General features: G+C 44.1%; 1 protein-coding gene across 10 annotated transcripts in view; it reads left to right on the forward strand.

Moving 5' to 3' along the window:
- sbf1 (SET binding factor 1) overlaps positions 1-16963 on the forward strand; it is a 51500-nt gene that overhangs the window by 8262 nt on the left and 26275 nt on the right. For 4 of the 10 annotated variants that reach the window (XM_034525827.1, XM_034525832.1, XM_034525829.1 and 1 more), the window contains exons 2-7: positions 8576-8661; positions 10205-10342; positions 10927-11052; positions 11501-11611; positions 13200-13277; positions 16169-16198. In XM_034525827.1, the coding sequence (XP_034381718.1) occupies positions 8576-8661; positions 10205-10342; positions 10927-11052; positions 11501-11611; positions 13200-13277; positions 16169-16198 (569 nt within the window). The remainder of the gene's footprint in view (positions 1-8575; positions 8662-10204; positions 10343-10926; positions 11053-11500; positions 11612-13199; positions 13278-16168; positions 16199-16963) is intronic. The other 6 variants (XM_034525834.1, XM_034525835.1, XM_034525836.1 and 3 more) reach the window with 4 other exon arrangements.

Below are 16963 nucleotides of genomic sequence, written 5' to 3' on the forward strand. Positions count from 1 at the left end.
CTGAGGGGAGACAAAGCGTCTGGGCGGCGGGAGATGTGACGCTCAACTATCGCGTTTCCTGTCTCAGTATTCTGGGGTCGCACGCTGAAGTCTTGTTTTGCATGTTGTTTTGAGGAGCCGCTTGCATTAGGATCATATTTCCTGTACGTCATTGTGTATCTGGGGTGAATTCCCAGGTTTGAGACAACCATACCTCCCCTCCCCCCCTGCATTTGTTTGCCTTTTTATACTCCTAGTTGCTGGGTGTATGTTGCAATGACAGTGTTGCCCTGATGATTGAATGAAGTATTCTTCACACCCTAAAGCTGCTTGTGCACAGTGTATTATTTCCTTTACCAAACCCATTTCTTCCTTCGCCATCCTCCTCATCCTCTCGCGTTCACTGACAGCTCCGTTAGAGCCCCAAGACTGAACTCCACCCGTGACATCATGTCAGCATGCAGGGGGCGTGTGCCTTCCTCATTATGTGATTGTCATCCACAGACGAGTCCTACGTACTGCCCCTGATTTATGTCGTTCTCGGACACCACACCATCTTACTACTGGAAAACTCTTGGGGTGCCGTCAGAAACATGCATACCTCACGTAAAGTGACCTGCAATATTTCCCCTGACCTCTTCTTGACCTTTTTCTTTGACGTATTTTTCAGAAGAAGAAAAAACATCACTGTACCAGAGGATCCCGAGTGTTCATAAAATATCTGTGAATACAAAACAGGTGAAATTACCTCACTGATACATCTGGTTTTCTCAGGATGTTACTGGCTCATAATGGTACTGTCGTCATCTTTCCATTTTTACTTCAGTCAACATTGCAAGTGAAATGCAATGTGCTCATTGTCTGCAATTAAAAACAACTAGCGCAGTGGCAGTTTGGAGCGTGCCCATTCGGAGGGGATGGGATGATTGCTTGGGTCGTGGCTCTTTGACATTGAAGAAGAAGAGTTCGGTTGGAACGTAAGCACATCCAGCCTCCAGCAGTAAAAAGTGAGCACCAATCGAGGAGCCTGTAAAAGGCCCGCTGTAGATGACAGAGTCCTGTGACACAATTGAGCGGTTCTTTGTTCTACGCGACATACTGCCACGCCATCAGAGACTTCCTCGCTTCATGCTTCCATTCAAACCAGCGCACCAATGTGCTTTTTAGGACCAGGATGTGAATGACTAAACAAGTCGAGGTCTGTTTGTGTTCAGCCCAACTAAATCTTAAACAGCTCCTTTTACTTGTCTGCCTGTGCGTATATCTGTCTGTTTCCTGTCTGCTTTCACTTGCTCAAACTCAAATCGCCTCCGTGGATTAATACAGTTGCATTGAAATGAATCGGAAGTTGAATCCTTTCATCCGAAACACTGATGAGGTTTGGTGGCTCAGACTCGAGTAGAGCCCGTTATCACACAGCCACCTGCAGCCGAGAAGTGAGAAGAAATCCAACTTCTGTTATTAATCATCAATCTGCGACAACTTGGTTTAAGTTGGACCTGAAGCAACCCACTACGTAGAACTGAAAGGCATTTCGTGCCTCTCTCCGAGGCACGAAATGCCTCCTAGAAAGCTTCTTGTTTTTGGTGCATCGGTTTTGCAGGAAGGATGCGAGTTTGCTGAAGAGCTTTTGCACAAAGAGATTGTCCCACATTGTCTCCAGGGCGACGGCAGTTTGCAGATGGAGCTTTTCCTCCCTCCTATTTGGCTCCTGAATGGCAGCGTCACTCAGACAGTTTTTAATTTATGCAGGATCATCTTTGCTGCCATCTGACACCGAATTCAGACGGCTCTGAATGTTACTGGTGTAGCGATCCGTGTGTTGCCTCGTACCCCACGAGGGGCCTCAGTCTGGGGTCTTGCTCCTAATCAGAGACTGACTCACACCCCATCATATTACTCAGCGAGACTGTCCTGCATGTGTGTGTATCAGAGAGAGCACAAGTGTGTGTGTGTGTGTGTGTGTGTGTGTGTGTGTGTGTGTGTGTGTGTGTGTGTGTGTGTGTGTGTGTGTGTGTGTGTGTGTGTGTGTGTGTGTGTGTGTGTGTGTGTGTGTGTGTGTGTGTGTGTGTGTGTGTGTGTGTGTGTGTGTGTGTGTGTGTGTGTGTGTGTGTGTGTGTGTGTGTGTGTGTGTGTGTGTGTGAGAGTGAGAGAGTGATAAGAAAACTGTGCAGAACGAGGGTGTGGTGTAGAGCCGGGATATAATGATGTCATAGTTGTGTACGTTTTCACCCAGAGACTGTTTCTGGTGGATGTGCGATCTTGCTGCTGTTGTGAAAAGTAATGCAGCGATGGCTGCTCCCCTCAAGCACACTTTGCAATGTAGTTCCGCTGCTGCGAGTTGTGCATGGGATTCATTCTTTTTTTTTTTTTTTTTTTTATGCTCTGGAACTGATTTATTTATGAACGTTGTCATCATAAAACAAGGTCACGGAGCTTGTGAGTGAACCTCAGTAGGAAGACATCGCATACGGTCTCATTGAGTAAACCTCTCTGAAGCTTATCCATGAGCAAGGGTGGGTGCTATTGAAATTCCCTTTTATTAAGGATATTGCTTCATGGAAAATGTAATTAATTATGGTCAAAAATATCTATCATACATGGCCACAATGTTTAGGCAGTAAGCGCTATTTTACATGGAAACATGGTGTCCTCTCCTCTGTGTCTTAAACCAAAAGTCAACATTTATTGAAACAAGGTAATCACTTCCCAAATTCACATAATATTGATCCGTTTGTTGGCGTTTGGCCTTTAAAACTCTTTCAGTGGTCAAATACGGTTTTCTCTCTCGCACGTCCCTGTATTAACAGGGCGGTCTAGCAGAAATCTAACAGCACCATAAATTCTAAATCAGACTTATGTTAACGCATGTTATCTTTTTTTTTTTTCATGCCCTATAAGTGTTACGTTTATCCCGTTGGATAGTTAATATGTTCCAGTCTGATAGAAATAAAACACGTTTTCAATGTCGTTCTGAGAACTTTATTGGTATTATTTAGTACTCATATTATTGGCAACAACCCAAATGTCAGTACTTGTAGTTCTTGTGCTCGACGCGTCCCTACTCATTGCACATAGTTTGCTTTTATATTAATGCTCTGAATTTCAAATGATCGGTTTGCTGGCTAACACAGCCTCATTGTCGATATCAAATGATGGAGTTGGTGAGATTGGAAGGAGGTAGACAAGGGGGGACTGTATAATTAATAACAAAATGGCTATTTAGTCAAAATATCAGGCTATATGTACTGTACTTAGCATAAATTAAAAAGTGAACAAATCCCCTTTCATTCGCCCCAACAAATGGACTTTCAAGGCTTTCCAGTTTCAACCCACTTGGAATGTCTATTCTCAACTTCTGGAGCATTTAAAAAAAAAAAAAAAAAAGAAAAGCCGGGCTGAACTATTGTGTTGCCTATTTTATTTTTTTTTAGAGAGAGACTAATGGCGACCGTAAAAATCCTGCTCGCAGTCTGAACTCCTCTTTGGTTGCTCAGCGCGGTCGGAACTGAGTACACTGATTGTGACTCGCTGATTGTGTGGCTCACACAGCTGCTGGTCCACCCCTTCCTAATTCACGGGGATGGACTAAATGACCCCAACGCGGGGCGGCGGCCTCACAGCGCTTTGAGTTGTGTTGATTTATTTGGTGACGCCGTAGTTTCAGTCGGGGCGACACGTGGACTCTTTGTTGGGCAGTTTTAAGATACGAGGGGTGAGGTTATGAGCGTGGTGTTGTATGCTGTGTACATTGAGCTTTAAAATCAGGGAGCTGACCATAGAGTCCAGGAGAAAATATATGCGAGAGTCGAGGAATTAATCCAAGTCAGAAAGAGGAGGCGAAGACAAACTAGTGCCAAAAAGACATTGTCCCAAACACATGGATATGGTGTATAATATGCAGCCAGTTGCAGAGATAAGGATCACTCCCCAAAATGAACCAGATAGCCCTCCAGTCAGTAACGCTGCAGAACCACAACAGGTCCAGCTGATATCACAGCCCTGCAAGGCCACTCCACTCGGTTCACATTCCACTCACACGGCAGGCCGGTAGCGAGCCGGCGGCTCACATCAGCAGCATCTGTCACGCAGTCGGCTCACTTAACGGACCTTTTTCACCCCCAGAGTGGACGTATGCCAAGAAATCCATTTGTGCATTTCCCCCCCACGACTGTATGATTGTGCTTACAAGGAAATGACTTCATGCTTTAATGTGTGGTTAGTTCTGACAGTAGGAGCGGCACAAATGGTTTTTCTGCACTTTAGGCATCAAATATCTAAAACTGCGTAAAGGTGGAGGTGAGACGAAGCGTTTGAGCCAGCATGTCTGTGTGACCCTCTTTAGCCCCGGGCTACAGCGAGAGGAGGGAGCACCCCGGTGAAGACGAGACGCTTGTCTGAGGAGCCCCATCCAGTGTTCATCTTGGCAGCCATTTTTTAGATTCTGTCTTAGTCTTGCTATACAATATAACAAATGCAGATTTGATTTATAATTTAATTATACCATGCAATTTGACATGAGGTTGAGGACATTCAAGGAGTGCAGAGCCACATCGTCATCAAATACCTGGAACGTCTGCAGCTCCTTGTACAAACTCTCATGAGAGAACCACTGGCTGCTTCATCCTGGTTGTACACTTTAAGACAAATGAAGGGATTATTTCTTGTCTTCCTGCTTGGCCTTAGCCAACATACCAAATCTGTTCCCTCTCACGTCTGAGTAATTGCTGGTTTTGTGAAGTCCGTCAGAATCCTGTTTACATTCCATAGATTCCCGTTGAATAGACACACATATTCTGAGAGTGAGAATGAGCCTCCTGTGACGAGGAGACACACCGTGTGCGTGTGCGTGTGTGCGTGTGCGCGTGCGTGTGTCTGTAGCTGCAACAAATCAGCTTTCTGACAACTATAAGAGATGAAATGGGGGGAGGGTGTGTGTGGCCGGCATCTGCTTTTCAATTTGTTTGTGACACGCCTGCAGCGCATGACAACGCATTTGTACACAACACAACACAAGGACGTGCCAGGTGACGCACGTGCGCGCTGCTTATTAAAATCGGCGTCTCTTAAGGACGTTGTTGGGAGGTGACAGCGGGTCCCAGCATGCATGCCTCATCCCTTGGACCATTTTCCACCGGTCACTCCTCTGCACATACCTGCACACTTAAATAACACACGTCACTTTAACTTAAACACTACATACACTTTATAATTGCACTTTATTTTATCATTTTATTCTATGTCTCGTCTGCACTTTGTTGATTGTTTATTTGTTGTTGCTTGTTATGTCTGATGTCCTATGTTGCACCACCCACCACGCTAAGTTGTAGGTGTAAACCTACTTGGCTATTAAAAGTTTCTGATTTGGTATCCCGATGTATGAGTCATCACGGTGTGCCAGCTAGATTTGACTAAGTCACATGTTCTTTGTTCTTCATAACAAAGTCCATCAGGACCTTTTATACAAGCAGATTGTGGTTTATTTTCTCCTCTTTTAACAATTTGAATGTGACAGTGTTGTGCAAAGTGTTTTAAATATAGGTAATTTTGACGTGGACCTGTAGACAAATTGGACGCGGTCTCATTTGCAGTGCATGTGGCACCTGTGACGAATGGCAATCTTTGATCGTACACGCACTCACTTGTGGTTTGTGCATTATCTCACGGACATAATTCAGATTTTCAATTCAATTCAGTTTATTTTGTATAGCCCAATATCACAAATTACAAATTTGCCTCAGAGGGCTTTACAATCTGTACACATACGACATCCCTGACCTTTGACCTCACATCGAATCAGGAAAAACTCCCCAAAAATAACCTTTGACAGGGAAAAAAGGGAAGAAACCTTCAGGAGAGCAACAGAGGAGGATTCCTCTCCCCGGATGGACAGAAGCAATAGATGTCATGTGTAACAGAATGAACAGCATTTACAAAGTTACATAAACACATTACATGAATATGACAATGTATGAATGGAACTCCAATCCATGAAACAGAAGGAGGATAATGGGCCCTCTTCACAGTTCTAGCAGGGTACACACCGGTGTAATTGATGGAATGAATCATGGTCCCCTTCTGTTAAACGTGTCACAGACATTGCAGTGAGCCCCAGGGCCCCCGGCCCACCTAACTAAAGGTAGTGCTATTTATTTCACCTGTGTTTACCCTGCAGTGATTTGTCAAAATGGCTGCCTGGTAAAGGGCCTTTGTGTGAGGTTACAAGTTCACGTGGCGTCAATGTCAATTAATTGTCACTTTCTCATGTGGAACAACAAACTTTGGATCACTGATGATTCAACTCTACCTCAGGAAAATGACAAAAAAACTACAGAGCTATGGCTGTATCACTTATAACATCTCGATGTGTGTACTGATACCAGTATCCTTAAAGGGATGCAAATACCAAGAGTGCTTCATTCAATACCGATCCTATGAATGGAAGCTCTGCGTGTGTGTAGCCGTGTGTGTGTGTGTGTGTGGGTGTGTGGGTGTAGCCGTGTGTGTGTGTGTGTAGCCGTGTGTGGGTGTGGGTGTGTGTGTGTGTGTAGCTGTGTGTATAGGCGTGTGTGTTTGTGTAGCCGTGTGCAGTCCCTGATTGTATTCGTTGTAGCTGCTGCGTTAGTCGGCCAAAAACGTGTCTGGCTTTGCTCGCTGCCCGTCGCCGCAAGCGTTCTTCAATTAAATGTGACGCGTGATTGGCTGCTAGATAAACTGTAGACGGATTCAAACCAACAGGAGGAGAGTGTGAGGTTAGCAGCACGGTTAACGAGAAACAACGGAGGTTCTGTTCAGTTACACTATGATGCGTTCAGGGGAAATTAGTTTTGGGTGAAAGTAAATTATAATGTGTTCGCATGTAATCTCTCAAAATGTAGTGTTAGTGAACAACTTGAATGGGTAAATAAATAAATCTCGTTTTTTAAAGATGTTTTCACATCTTGAATCTACTCATGACCTTTTGCTCTAATCCATACAAATACAATCTTTTATTTCCTAATCATTTGAATTGCGTGTATTTTAAGACGATTCAATACAATTAGATTAGCAATTTGTATTGGTGGCAAAAATACGTGACGGTGGATCTCTAAAAGTTATATCTGCTCCCTCTTTTTTGCTGATCCGAACTGAGTTTTATGATGTGTTGCACCACTAACCGATACTCACCCCTATACAGAACGGTTGATGCCTGACCACTTAAAATCGGGCTCAGAGAAGGTCGGCCAATCATCTCAAAGCAGCAAGGAAATTAATCCCTTGTCTTTGATGACTTCATCATAGAGCGCCGCTCCCACAAGCGTCCACATATCCCTGGGTCGGATGACTTGTGTGTTTCCCTGTGTGTTTTGGGAGCTGGCCTACTTTTTGTTTGTGTATTGTCTCCGTGTGTGTGAGCTTCTGTTTTAGTTCCCTTGGTAAAAGGGTTCTGTTATTTTCTCTGAGGCAGCAAACTGTCCAGGTTTGCTCTAGATGCTGGTGAAAACTTTTCCTTTTTGTCAGCACAAGATCATATTTAGTTTTGTACAGTTTTATGCTAGATGTACGTCCTTTTGTATCTGGAGGATAAGTGTATTCTCTGTGCGGATGAATGCTGCCATTAAGCGACCTGCCGGGCTTCAGATGGAACGAAGCTGAAAGACGGGCTTGTGGTGGTTACATAAGCGGGCCTTTGTCGTGTCATTGTGCCACTGTGATGAGCCGGGCCCTGGCCAACAGTGGAAATGGTCTCATTAACCAGCAGCAACAAACATTCTAACACATCACACTGCTGTTTAACAGGCAGATACAGACTCATTTAGAAGACCAGATTGACATGAAAAGTGAGGCCAATGCAGGAATGCCTTAAACATGCATTCTCTCTCATGGTTTATCAGGCTTTCTTTGGGTGCAAAAAGAATTCAGATAGTCTATGAAGAAAGGGACTCCACTTCTCTCTTGATTTATTCCCAACAGTAAACATTGTAAAAATAAAAATAAGTATGGTCTCAAGTTTCAAGGCTTCAATACAGAATGATGATAATTTAGCAAAGTATGGTCCATTTAGAGTCAGACAGACCATGAAACAGAGTATGTTTTTGGGTGGGGCTACAAGGTGATTGACAGTTCACTACCAGACCGCAGAGGGCGTCTCTACCATCCGCAGTCCAAATATTGTCACTTCCAATCAGTGGTTGTAACATATTGTTTTCCCCAAAGGTCCATTCATAGGTCCTTATTGAATTAGTAGTGAATGTGAAGAAATAAAAGCGCTTTAGCAGTTTACTGACAACAGTTGGGTCCAGCGACTGGCTCCAAAGTCCTGTCTTCAGAGGGAGGTTGTCAACTTAACACACTTGTCAGAGGTGTACTCTTCCTCTTTTCATGGAGGATACTTTTCTCCTGCGTCCAGTCCAATCTCTGTGGCACGTTGTAACAAAACACACGTCGTGTTTTAACAGGAATTCATAGTTTATTTATGTCAACATACATTACAAAACAATCAATGTGCTGATTATAGTTTAAAATAAACCCTCAAAATACTTTATTTGAAGAAGCAAATGGACAACAAACAATGCAAGTGACATGGACTGACCTCTGTATTTGTTTTTCTCTACAGTGGAGGGTGAAGGTCAAGGTCGCATTCTCCAGCGGTTTCCTGAGAAAGACTGGGAGGACAGCCCGTTCCCACAAGGCATAGAGCTGGTGAGTCAACCCTCTAGAAGTACTGCAGTGTGGGTAGAACAAGGCACTTAACCTCGTCTGGGTTAGGGGTTCAGTTCCCTGGGCAGCTCAGTGGTTGGAGCAAGACACTAACCGCAAAGTATTCCAGGTTTCATAGGGTTGATACCTTCATGACACTCTGAAACGGGTGAGAGGTGCGTTACCAGTTATGGATACGTGAGTCTGTTGCAGGGTTTTTAGCAAGTCTTGAATGAAGCTTCTTTTAAAACGCCTATGATGAAACTTCTTGTTGGGTTTTTGTCGGATGTGTATCGCCTCAGGGCTCAGGTTTTTTATAGATAAATAAAAGAAACACATTGTACACCAACAAGTGAGGAAAGATTTGAACTTGAGATCCATCATGGACCAATTTAACCCCAATGGTCCGATAAGAAAACGAGCTGTGGATCTGAAGGTGATTTCAGGATTGTAATGTCACTTTGTTGGTTTGTCTGGGTGATTGCGCAACATCAATCAGACGATCCAAACATAAACACTAACCAGATTGCATAATATTTTGTTTGGATATACTGTTGACACACTGCTCTTACCTCCAATGCCACCATTCAAGGCTACGTTCACACCTTAGTGCTCAATTCTGACTCCTTTATGTATTTATATTGGTATGTCGATGACTTGAACGGCTTCACAGCGCGGAATTCTGACCAATGTTGATCTAGAGTGATGTAAAAGTCTCAGGAATTATTTTGGTCAGGAGAAACTAAAATATAAGTTGTGTCACGTACAGTGAAAGATGGATCTGAAGGAGACAGCCATTCAAATGAAACAGGCACCAACGTGTTTAATTTGAAAGGACTGCATGCTGAAAAACCGAGCGGGATGTTAATACTATCTTAATATTAATGCAGGTCAGCTGTCGGGCCTGTTGAATCCGCATGGATTTCCACAAATGTCAGCTGGACACGAGCGTGTGCGCTCAGTGAAACATTTTGATGTGGATTGACTTGCGGTCCACCGTCCATGAGGCAACGTAATGAATAATGACCATAATATAATAAATGGCTTATTCCAAGAAAGAATACAGCTAATATTGACTTTCTGTTGTTTGGTCGCCTCGTTCAACAATGACATTGTTTGATTGCTCCATTTATATTTCTTGTTGTGCAAATAAATATTTTGGAACGACATACCATAAATTCTTAAAACTAACTACATTGCGATTAAAAAGGAAAAAAAAACGATAGCAAAATAGACTTTCACGGCTGTTCACATAGTTCAGTCAGAGCTGTGGTGATGTCATCGTGTTATTAAAGTAGGCGGAACCTTTTCAGAACCTGTTTTGTTGTGTTTGTTTAATGACAGCTTAGCCTTGGATGAACACGTGACCTTATTGTCTGATATGTCGCCCAGGTATGGTACACTAATCTTTTCTGTTGTTTCCATTACCGTCTGATTGCAACCCGTGGCTCGGTCCCCCCCATGTCCCCTTTCCCCCCTGGCCCCAATGCTGCCGTCCCCTCTCTCCCCTCTCTAACCTCTCTAACCTGCGCCTCCTCCTCTCTAGTTCTGTCAGCCCAGCGGTTGGCAGCTGGTTCCCGAGCGGCAACCTGCCTCCTTCTTTGTAGCGGTTTTGACTGACATCAACTCTGACCGTCACTACTGTGCCTGCTTCACCTTCTGGGAGGGCCTGGACAACCCACAGGTGAGACCGACTCATCTGAATCTGCGCAATTAGTAATATTGGTTGCAAATAAATATGTAATTATAAGCTGTTGTATCAGGATGAAACTCTTTTCCTTGAAATTAATCTAATACAGATGTTTCCCCCCCATGAACACTAGCAATCGCTAAGGGCCTTTCCCTGGGATGCATTAGCATAGTAGCACAGTTCGTTAATGGTGTGCTAACGTCCTCTACCGATGTTCGCGCTACAGGTTTTTCCTTAGAAACGTCTCCTCCCAGCCTCTACGGGTAACGAGTATCACTGTTACACATTTCCACACGACCAGCTCCAAATCCACTAAACGATGGAGCAGTGTAGGATCCTGGTCAGAGCTGGCGGATTTTATGCTATGATTGGCCAGTCTGCGTTTGAGGGGAGGGACTTAGCGAAGGGTCAACTGTCTTTGCTGGATCACACAGCCAGGATCAGAGTGTCTTTGCCACTCGCACATCCCAACATTGTGTCACTTGTAAATCCTGTGTGTAGACCAGGGTTCCCAGTATGAAGTGCTCATCTCTTGGCTCGATGTGAGTGCCGTTATATCGATGCTTCTCTTTGTCCAGCTGCAGGCTGAGGCCAGCGAGGTGGACGAGGCGGACGAGGTGCTCGCTGTCGTCCAACCAGCTCAGGTCTTTGCCCCCAAGAGCCTGGTGCTGGTGTCCAGACTGGACCACACAGAGGTGTTCAGGGTACGACACACACACAGCCCTACACACACTCTCATTTCTGCATGTGTTGTGGGTTTTGTTCAGTAGACATTAGGGTCAGCCCAACAACAGGCTCTTGCTGGTATATTATTATAATATGAAAGTGTTTCAGCAGAGCGACCACGTTCCACAACCTCTCTTATTTAATTTATTCTATTCATTTAATTGTTTTAGTTGTCTCACATCTTTTAGGGCAGATGTGAGAGAGTTGGATGTAAAAATATTCTGGCTACTTCGGTAGTGATTTTAGTAAAATATTTATAGAAACGGCATATCATTTTAAAATGCTTTTTTGTATTGCTTTTTATATCTACAGCCATGCTGACCATCACTAATTTCCTTTACTGTAAATATAAAGGCTTTCTTGCGCCGTGGCATGCTTTCATTGACCCTTGACCTCTGTGCTCATCCTTTGCCCCCGATTGAACAGAACTGTTTGGGGCTGATCTACACCGTCCACGTAGATGGCCTTACTGTCCCCTTGGAAACGGTGGTTGGAAATCTCCTCACTTGCATCATCCCCATCGCTGGAGGCTCCCAGGTAACTGCTGCTGACCACTCATCTCTTTCTCTCTCACACACACACACACACACACACACACACACACACACACCTGTACAGACCACGCTGCCATGCGAAACCAAAGCTGAGGGAGGGCGATGACGAGCTGCGACAGCGTTCTCCAGTCTCATTTCTTCTGCTGTGCTGCTTTGCTGGATGGTACACCCTCCTTATGTTTCCACACGCCTCGCTCAGCAGTGCAGTTTCTTGGCTCCGGCCGGCTCGTGCAGCACCTCGACCAGCATGGGCTGACGGTGGAGCTACAACTTGCATCTATGTCAGCTTAGTACAGAAGAAGTATTCGCTGTGGTTTGGATCCTTTGTTTCCTTCATGTGTGCTGTATGCAGACTATGAATGCGCACATACAGAAGTGTAACAGGACTGCCTGCACATGTTCGTTGTGCACGCAGGATGGAATAATTTATGGTTTACTATCAACAGTCGGCTTACAATGGCACTGATGTTGTCCATATAGTTGGTTTTACAGCAGGTCTCCTGGGTGTTACATAACATACACTTTAGTGCACACTGCATTAGTTCTGTTCATTTTCATTGTTATGGATGATTAGGGCCACTTCATAGATATAGATTTATCGCATTTCACAAGCAATGTTGTCCATGGAAGACAACAACAAGCCTTCCATTCATAACTAGATAAACAAAACAGACATGTTTGTTTTCTCTTTTAAAAATGTATCATAGCTGAGATACCAACTCAATCCTTGTGACCAAGCTTGTGTTTGTGTGTTGTTGTATCTTTGTGTACTTAATGGTTCTGTGAAATGACTCCGTAGAGTTGTACAACTATCAACAGAGATGAGGAAGAAGCAAGGTGGGTGGCTCCTCAACATCTTTACCTCTGAAAAAAAAAAAAAAAAAATTGGATGATGGAAATAGCTGAGGAGCCACCTTCCTCATCTCTGCTGAGAGCTGCACATGCTCAGCACCAATCAGGCGGGCGCTAGGTGTAACTTTAGCCGGAGCTCGCAAAATGTCAGCAATTTGTCAATATTTTACACTGGAAAGTCTGTCAAACCAGAGAATAAAACTAACTTCTCTGGCATTTATTTTCTTTATTGCTTTGTCTGTGTTTTGCCTGAGCAAGGCCATCCATCAAAGAAAGCAATCATATTTCATCCATACAGGGTTAGCTGTTTAAGGTCTGCAGCTATCGGTTACCATAGGAATCCTATATTTACATAGAATACATACTGGGATCGGTACTGCGAAGTAAACAACGGAATCGGAACATCTGTATAACTCAGCCACTGAGCAACAGTATTGTTTCCTTCATGCTGACGTGACAAACGCCACCAATTTGTTTCAGAATTATTTATTTTGTACTTTCTGCCTCGCCTTTTCTTATTTTTTCCATATATTTTTTATATATAATTTTTTTTTTTATCTCACCCTTTTTGTGCAAGTGAACTAAATGTCCCTATTCCACGTATTCATGCACATGGTGCACATGCATGCATACATAGAAGCAGACCGGCCTCCAGATGTTCTAACCCATGTGTGTTATTTGTGTGCACCCTACTGTACACTGGTTCCTCTGTGTTACAGACGGATGAGTCCCCAGTTTGTAGTTTAGGCCAGGTTCCTCAGGCCCTGGCCTGTGACTGGCTGCTGGCCTGTCTCCAGGTAACTCTCCCGTCCGGCAAAGCCCGCTCCATGTTATTGATTCAGTTGATCACGCGGAGCCGGTTTCTTTTCTTTGAGGAATGTGTTGCTTTCTCGCAGTCATTGAGTGATTGATGGCGCTTCTGCTTGTTTTCTGTGATTTGTGATCAAATAGTTTCAACAGGTATTTCATTCCTTTTTTCATTTTTTTTTTCATCTTTCATATTTGTCAGAAAGCTGTTTTGTTGCAGCTGTTGTAGCACACTGATTGTTTTGAAATAGATTTGTCCCTCTCTAAGAGAGAGAGAGAGACACACACACACACACACACACACACACACATATACACAAACCCGTTGCTGTGCAGGTCGTTGTTCGGGTTGCCGGGGTGACCATATGGCATGGCAGATGGCTTCCTACCAGGCAGAGAGAGTCAGATCTAATCAGTATTAACGCACATACAGACCCAAACAGCAGAAGCTAACGCGTTGGCTTGGCACACACACACACACACACACACACACACACACACACACATCGAGGCCCTAAGATGTGAGCTTGCACTGCGTTTATCCATTCAAGCACAAACTGTCCTGTTCCTCCAACTCAAGAGGAGGAGAGGCCACTTAGAAAAGAGTGACACACACACATACACACACACAAGCACACATTCCTGGAATGATCCCACAGGGCTTTTCTATCGGCCTGGCTAAATGTCTGTCATTACCGTAGAGTCTGCATGTTCACGTCAACAGACGCCCAAATCATCTTCGGCCATCAGGCATATTGGCGTGGTGAAACAAGACAATCCTCTAACCTTCTGCAAGGCCTGTGTGGGACTTGTATTTGTGAAGATAGTTAGTGTTTAGTAGCTTTTTATTCTACATTTTTAAATACACACTTTAGTTAGTCTTCATATTAAAACTCATCTTTGTAAAGCTGCACATGCACTGACCGGCCTAGCAACAGTAACTAAAGAGGAGGGCTTTAGTAATGGGGCTGGCTTTTTTTAATGTAGTAAACTGTCCATATTTATCTTGAATAAGCAAACATACCCAGTTGCAGTACTGCTGTGCAGTTTTGTTCTAACCAGCAGGACGTTACAACACTCCGTTTATAAGACTGTTCACCAAATGTGAGGTGAACTTCAGGCTTGATGTGAGAAATGGTGTCGTGGTGAAAGGTGGAGCAGCAGGCTGTCCTTGTGGTGAGGAACACCGTCTTTTTACACTTGTCAAACCGCTCAGTTCTGACGCATCCTTTCTCATCAAGTCCCCTTGAACAACAATCTGCATAGCACACGACCCTGACCTATGACCTTCCTGTGTGTGGTAATGTTAGATTTCCCCATGGAAGGAGGTCAAGTGCTCGTCTTACGCTCATCAGTGATGGAGCTGTTACTGGACTCTGTCTGCCAAGTGCTCTGACCGACTGGATTTGACTTAGGAATAACACATTAGAGCTTAAAGGCAGAACTGAGACTGGAGAAAACCTTCTTCGAACTGAAAGTTGCACAAGATGTTCCGCCGGAGGTCGTTGACACTTTCTGTCACATGACAAGAACACCCGTGGGTTCTCACGGAGCCTGTAAAAGTTCAGTTAAACCCCTTTGCCTCTTATCATTGCAGTGTGAAAGGTGATTCAGCTGTTCCCACCATAGACTGGATGTGAGAAATGGTCGTAGTTGTCGTGACGTCACTTATTGGTTTGTGGACTGATGTTGTGAAGACTTGGGTTTGGCGATTTTTGCCGTCGCCATCTTGGATTACGTTCGTCGTCATGTATTTTATTTTTTTTTTGCAATGAATGTATTGTGACAGAGACACCATATATACACCATATACTCTTGTAGAGGCAGCATTTCCTGCATTATGGTCTATTTATTTAAACTAGAGATTGAGACCATAAACTCATGTTTACAACATTTACTAAGGGAATAAATCAAGAGACAATTTTAAAGTCATTTTCTCATAGACTTCTATACAACCAGAATTACTTTTGCAACCAGAGGAGTCGCCCCCTGCTGGTCAGAGAGAAAACACGTTTTAAGAAACTTCCGCGTCTGCTTTGCTGACTAGCTTCCTGGATCAGTTTGCGCTCCTATTACAGTAACAGTCACACGGTTTGGAGAAGCCAAACATATATTTTCAGTTTTCAAATAAGAACATCTGAGCTGTAGGAATTCATCCATCACACCAGCGTTACTGATCCAGTGCAATTTAAAAACCATTTAGGGACACGATCAAACAAAATCAAAACTCCGGACCTCATTCAATGACGTTTCCGTATTCTCATCTTAACTTTCTCTCACTGTCTTTTCTCCCGGTGTGCTGGTACGAGTGAGCCACGTCGGATTCAGCAAACGCTTCCAACTTCAGATGACTGTGTAAATGACCAGTAAACATGATGAAAATTGTAAAACGACACAATTCACATCTAAATGATAACATATACGTGTCCTGCCCCGTATGTCCTGTATGGAAGTCTTGCTTTCAGAGATCCATCATGAAGTGTCACCTGAGGGTCATATTGTCAATGACGTGCGTGAGATCAGCTGCTGTAGTAATGTCTCTGCCTTCCCCTCACTTACTATCATTACTGCTGTATATGACAGGTACACCTTTATATTGAGTAGCAGAGTGACACCATCTATCTGTTGCTGTTATCGGGCTGCCGGATGCTAAATGATGGCTATGCTTTTGTTTTGCATGCGTGTTTCATGTTACACTCTTCCTATATATCTATTTTCTTTACCACAGCCGCCGTCTTGCAGTGTTTTCGTCATGCTGAGACTCCACCGTCATGCTGTTAAGTTTGGGCATCTTTGCCCTCACTCCTGTTGTTTCTAACCTGTCTTATCCTGCGGGGTGTGTGTGTGTGTTTGTGCGTCTGTCTGCCGGGTGTTTGTGCAGCCGGGCCAGGAGGAGAAAGAGGAGAGTTTGGTACGCAGGCCTGACTTCATTCCCCCCCCGCTGACACCAATCAGCGCTGAGCTTTTTCGGCTTCCTGTGCTCCACCCATTCCCCTCAGCCAATCCATGCACACCTCTTGCGGCAAAAGTGAAAATGATTTGATGTGCGCTCAATGTGTGACCGACAGCTGATCGTTCAGGTCATAACACGTCTCCCTGCTCTTGCACGTGGACTCAAAGTCCAGCGTTACATTCAGTTAGTTCAGTGGATTGGAAGGCGCCTGATCAGATGTTGGGTCACAGTATTGAACCGCTAACAGCTCACCTGTGGATTCTGCTGCTGCTGTAGAGAGCATGAAATAACGCTGCGCTTTCCCCTCCCAGCCGCACACTGACCAGTTCCATTAGAACCACTTCAGGTGAAGCTTTTTGTACAAAAGAATTGCAGAAACGGATCGCGTATCCTGAAAGCCCTCTGGCAAGATTAAGTGTTTTCATGTATTTTATAAGGTCAATAAATATAGGAGCCTTGAGAGGAAAAATTATCAATTTTCTAAGTCTGATCTATATAGTCCCTCCCCCCCTGATTACAGGTGAGAAAACATCTTTGACAGTATTCCTTCAAAATTCTGTCAATTCTTTTATTTATTTATTCAAAAAAAAACGTAGTTTCAGATGAGTGTTTCCGGGGCATTAAACATCGGAGGTGTTCGTTTTATCCCAGGACTCGCTTCACGGCGCTAAATCAATCACCCGTACAGATCAATCTCCTGCCCGCTTGTGCTTCCCACAGGCT

Source organism: Cyclopterus lumpus, chromosome 23, assembly GCF_009769545.1.
Source record: "Cyclopterus lumpus isolate fCycLum1 chromosome 23, fCycLum1.pri, whole genome shotgun sequence".
Taxonomy (NCBI): domain Eukaryota; kingdom Metazoa; phylum Chordata; class Actinopteri; order Perciformes; family Cyclopteridae; genus Cyclopterus; species Cyclopterus lumpus.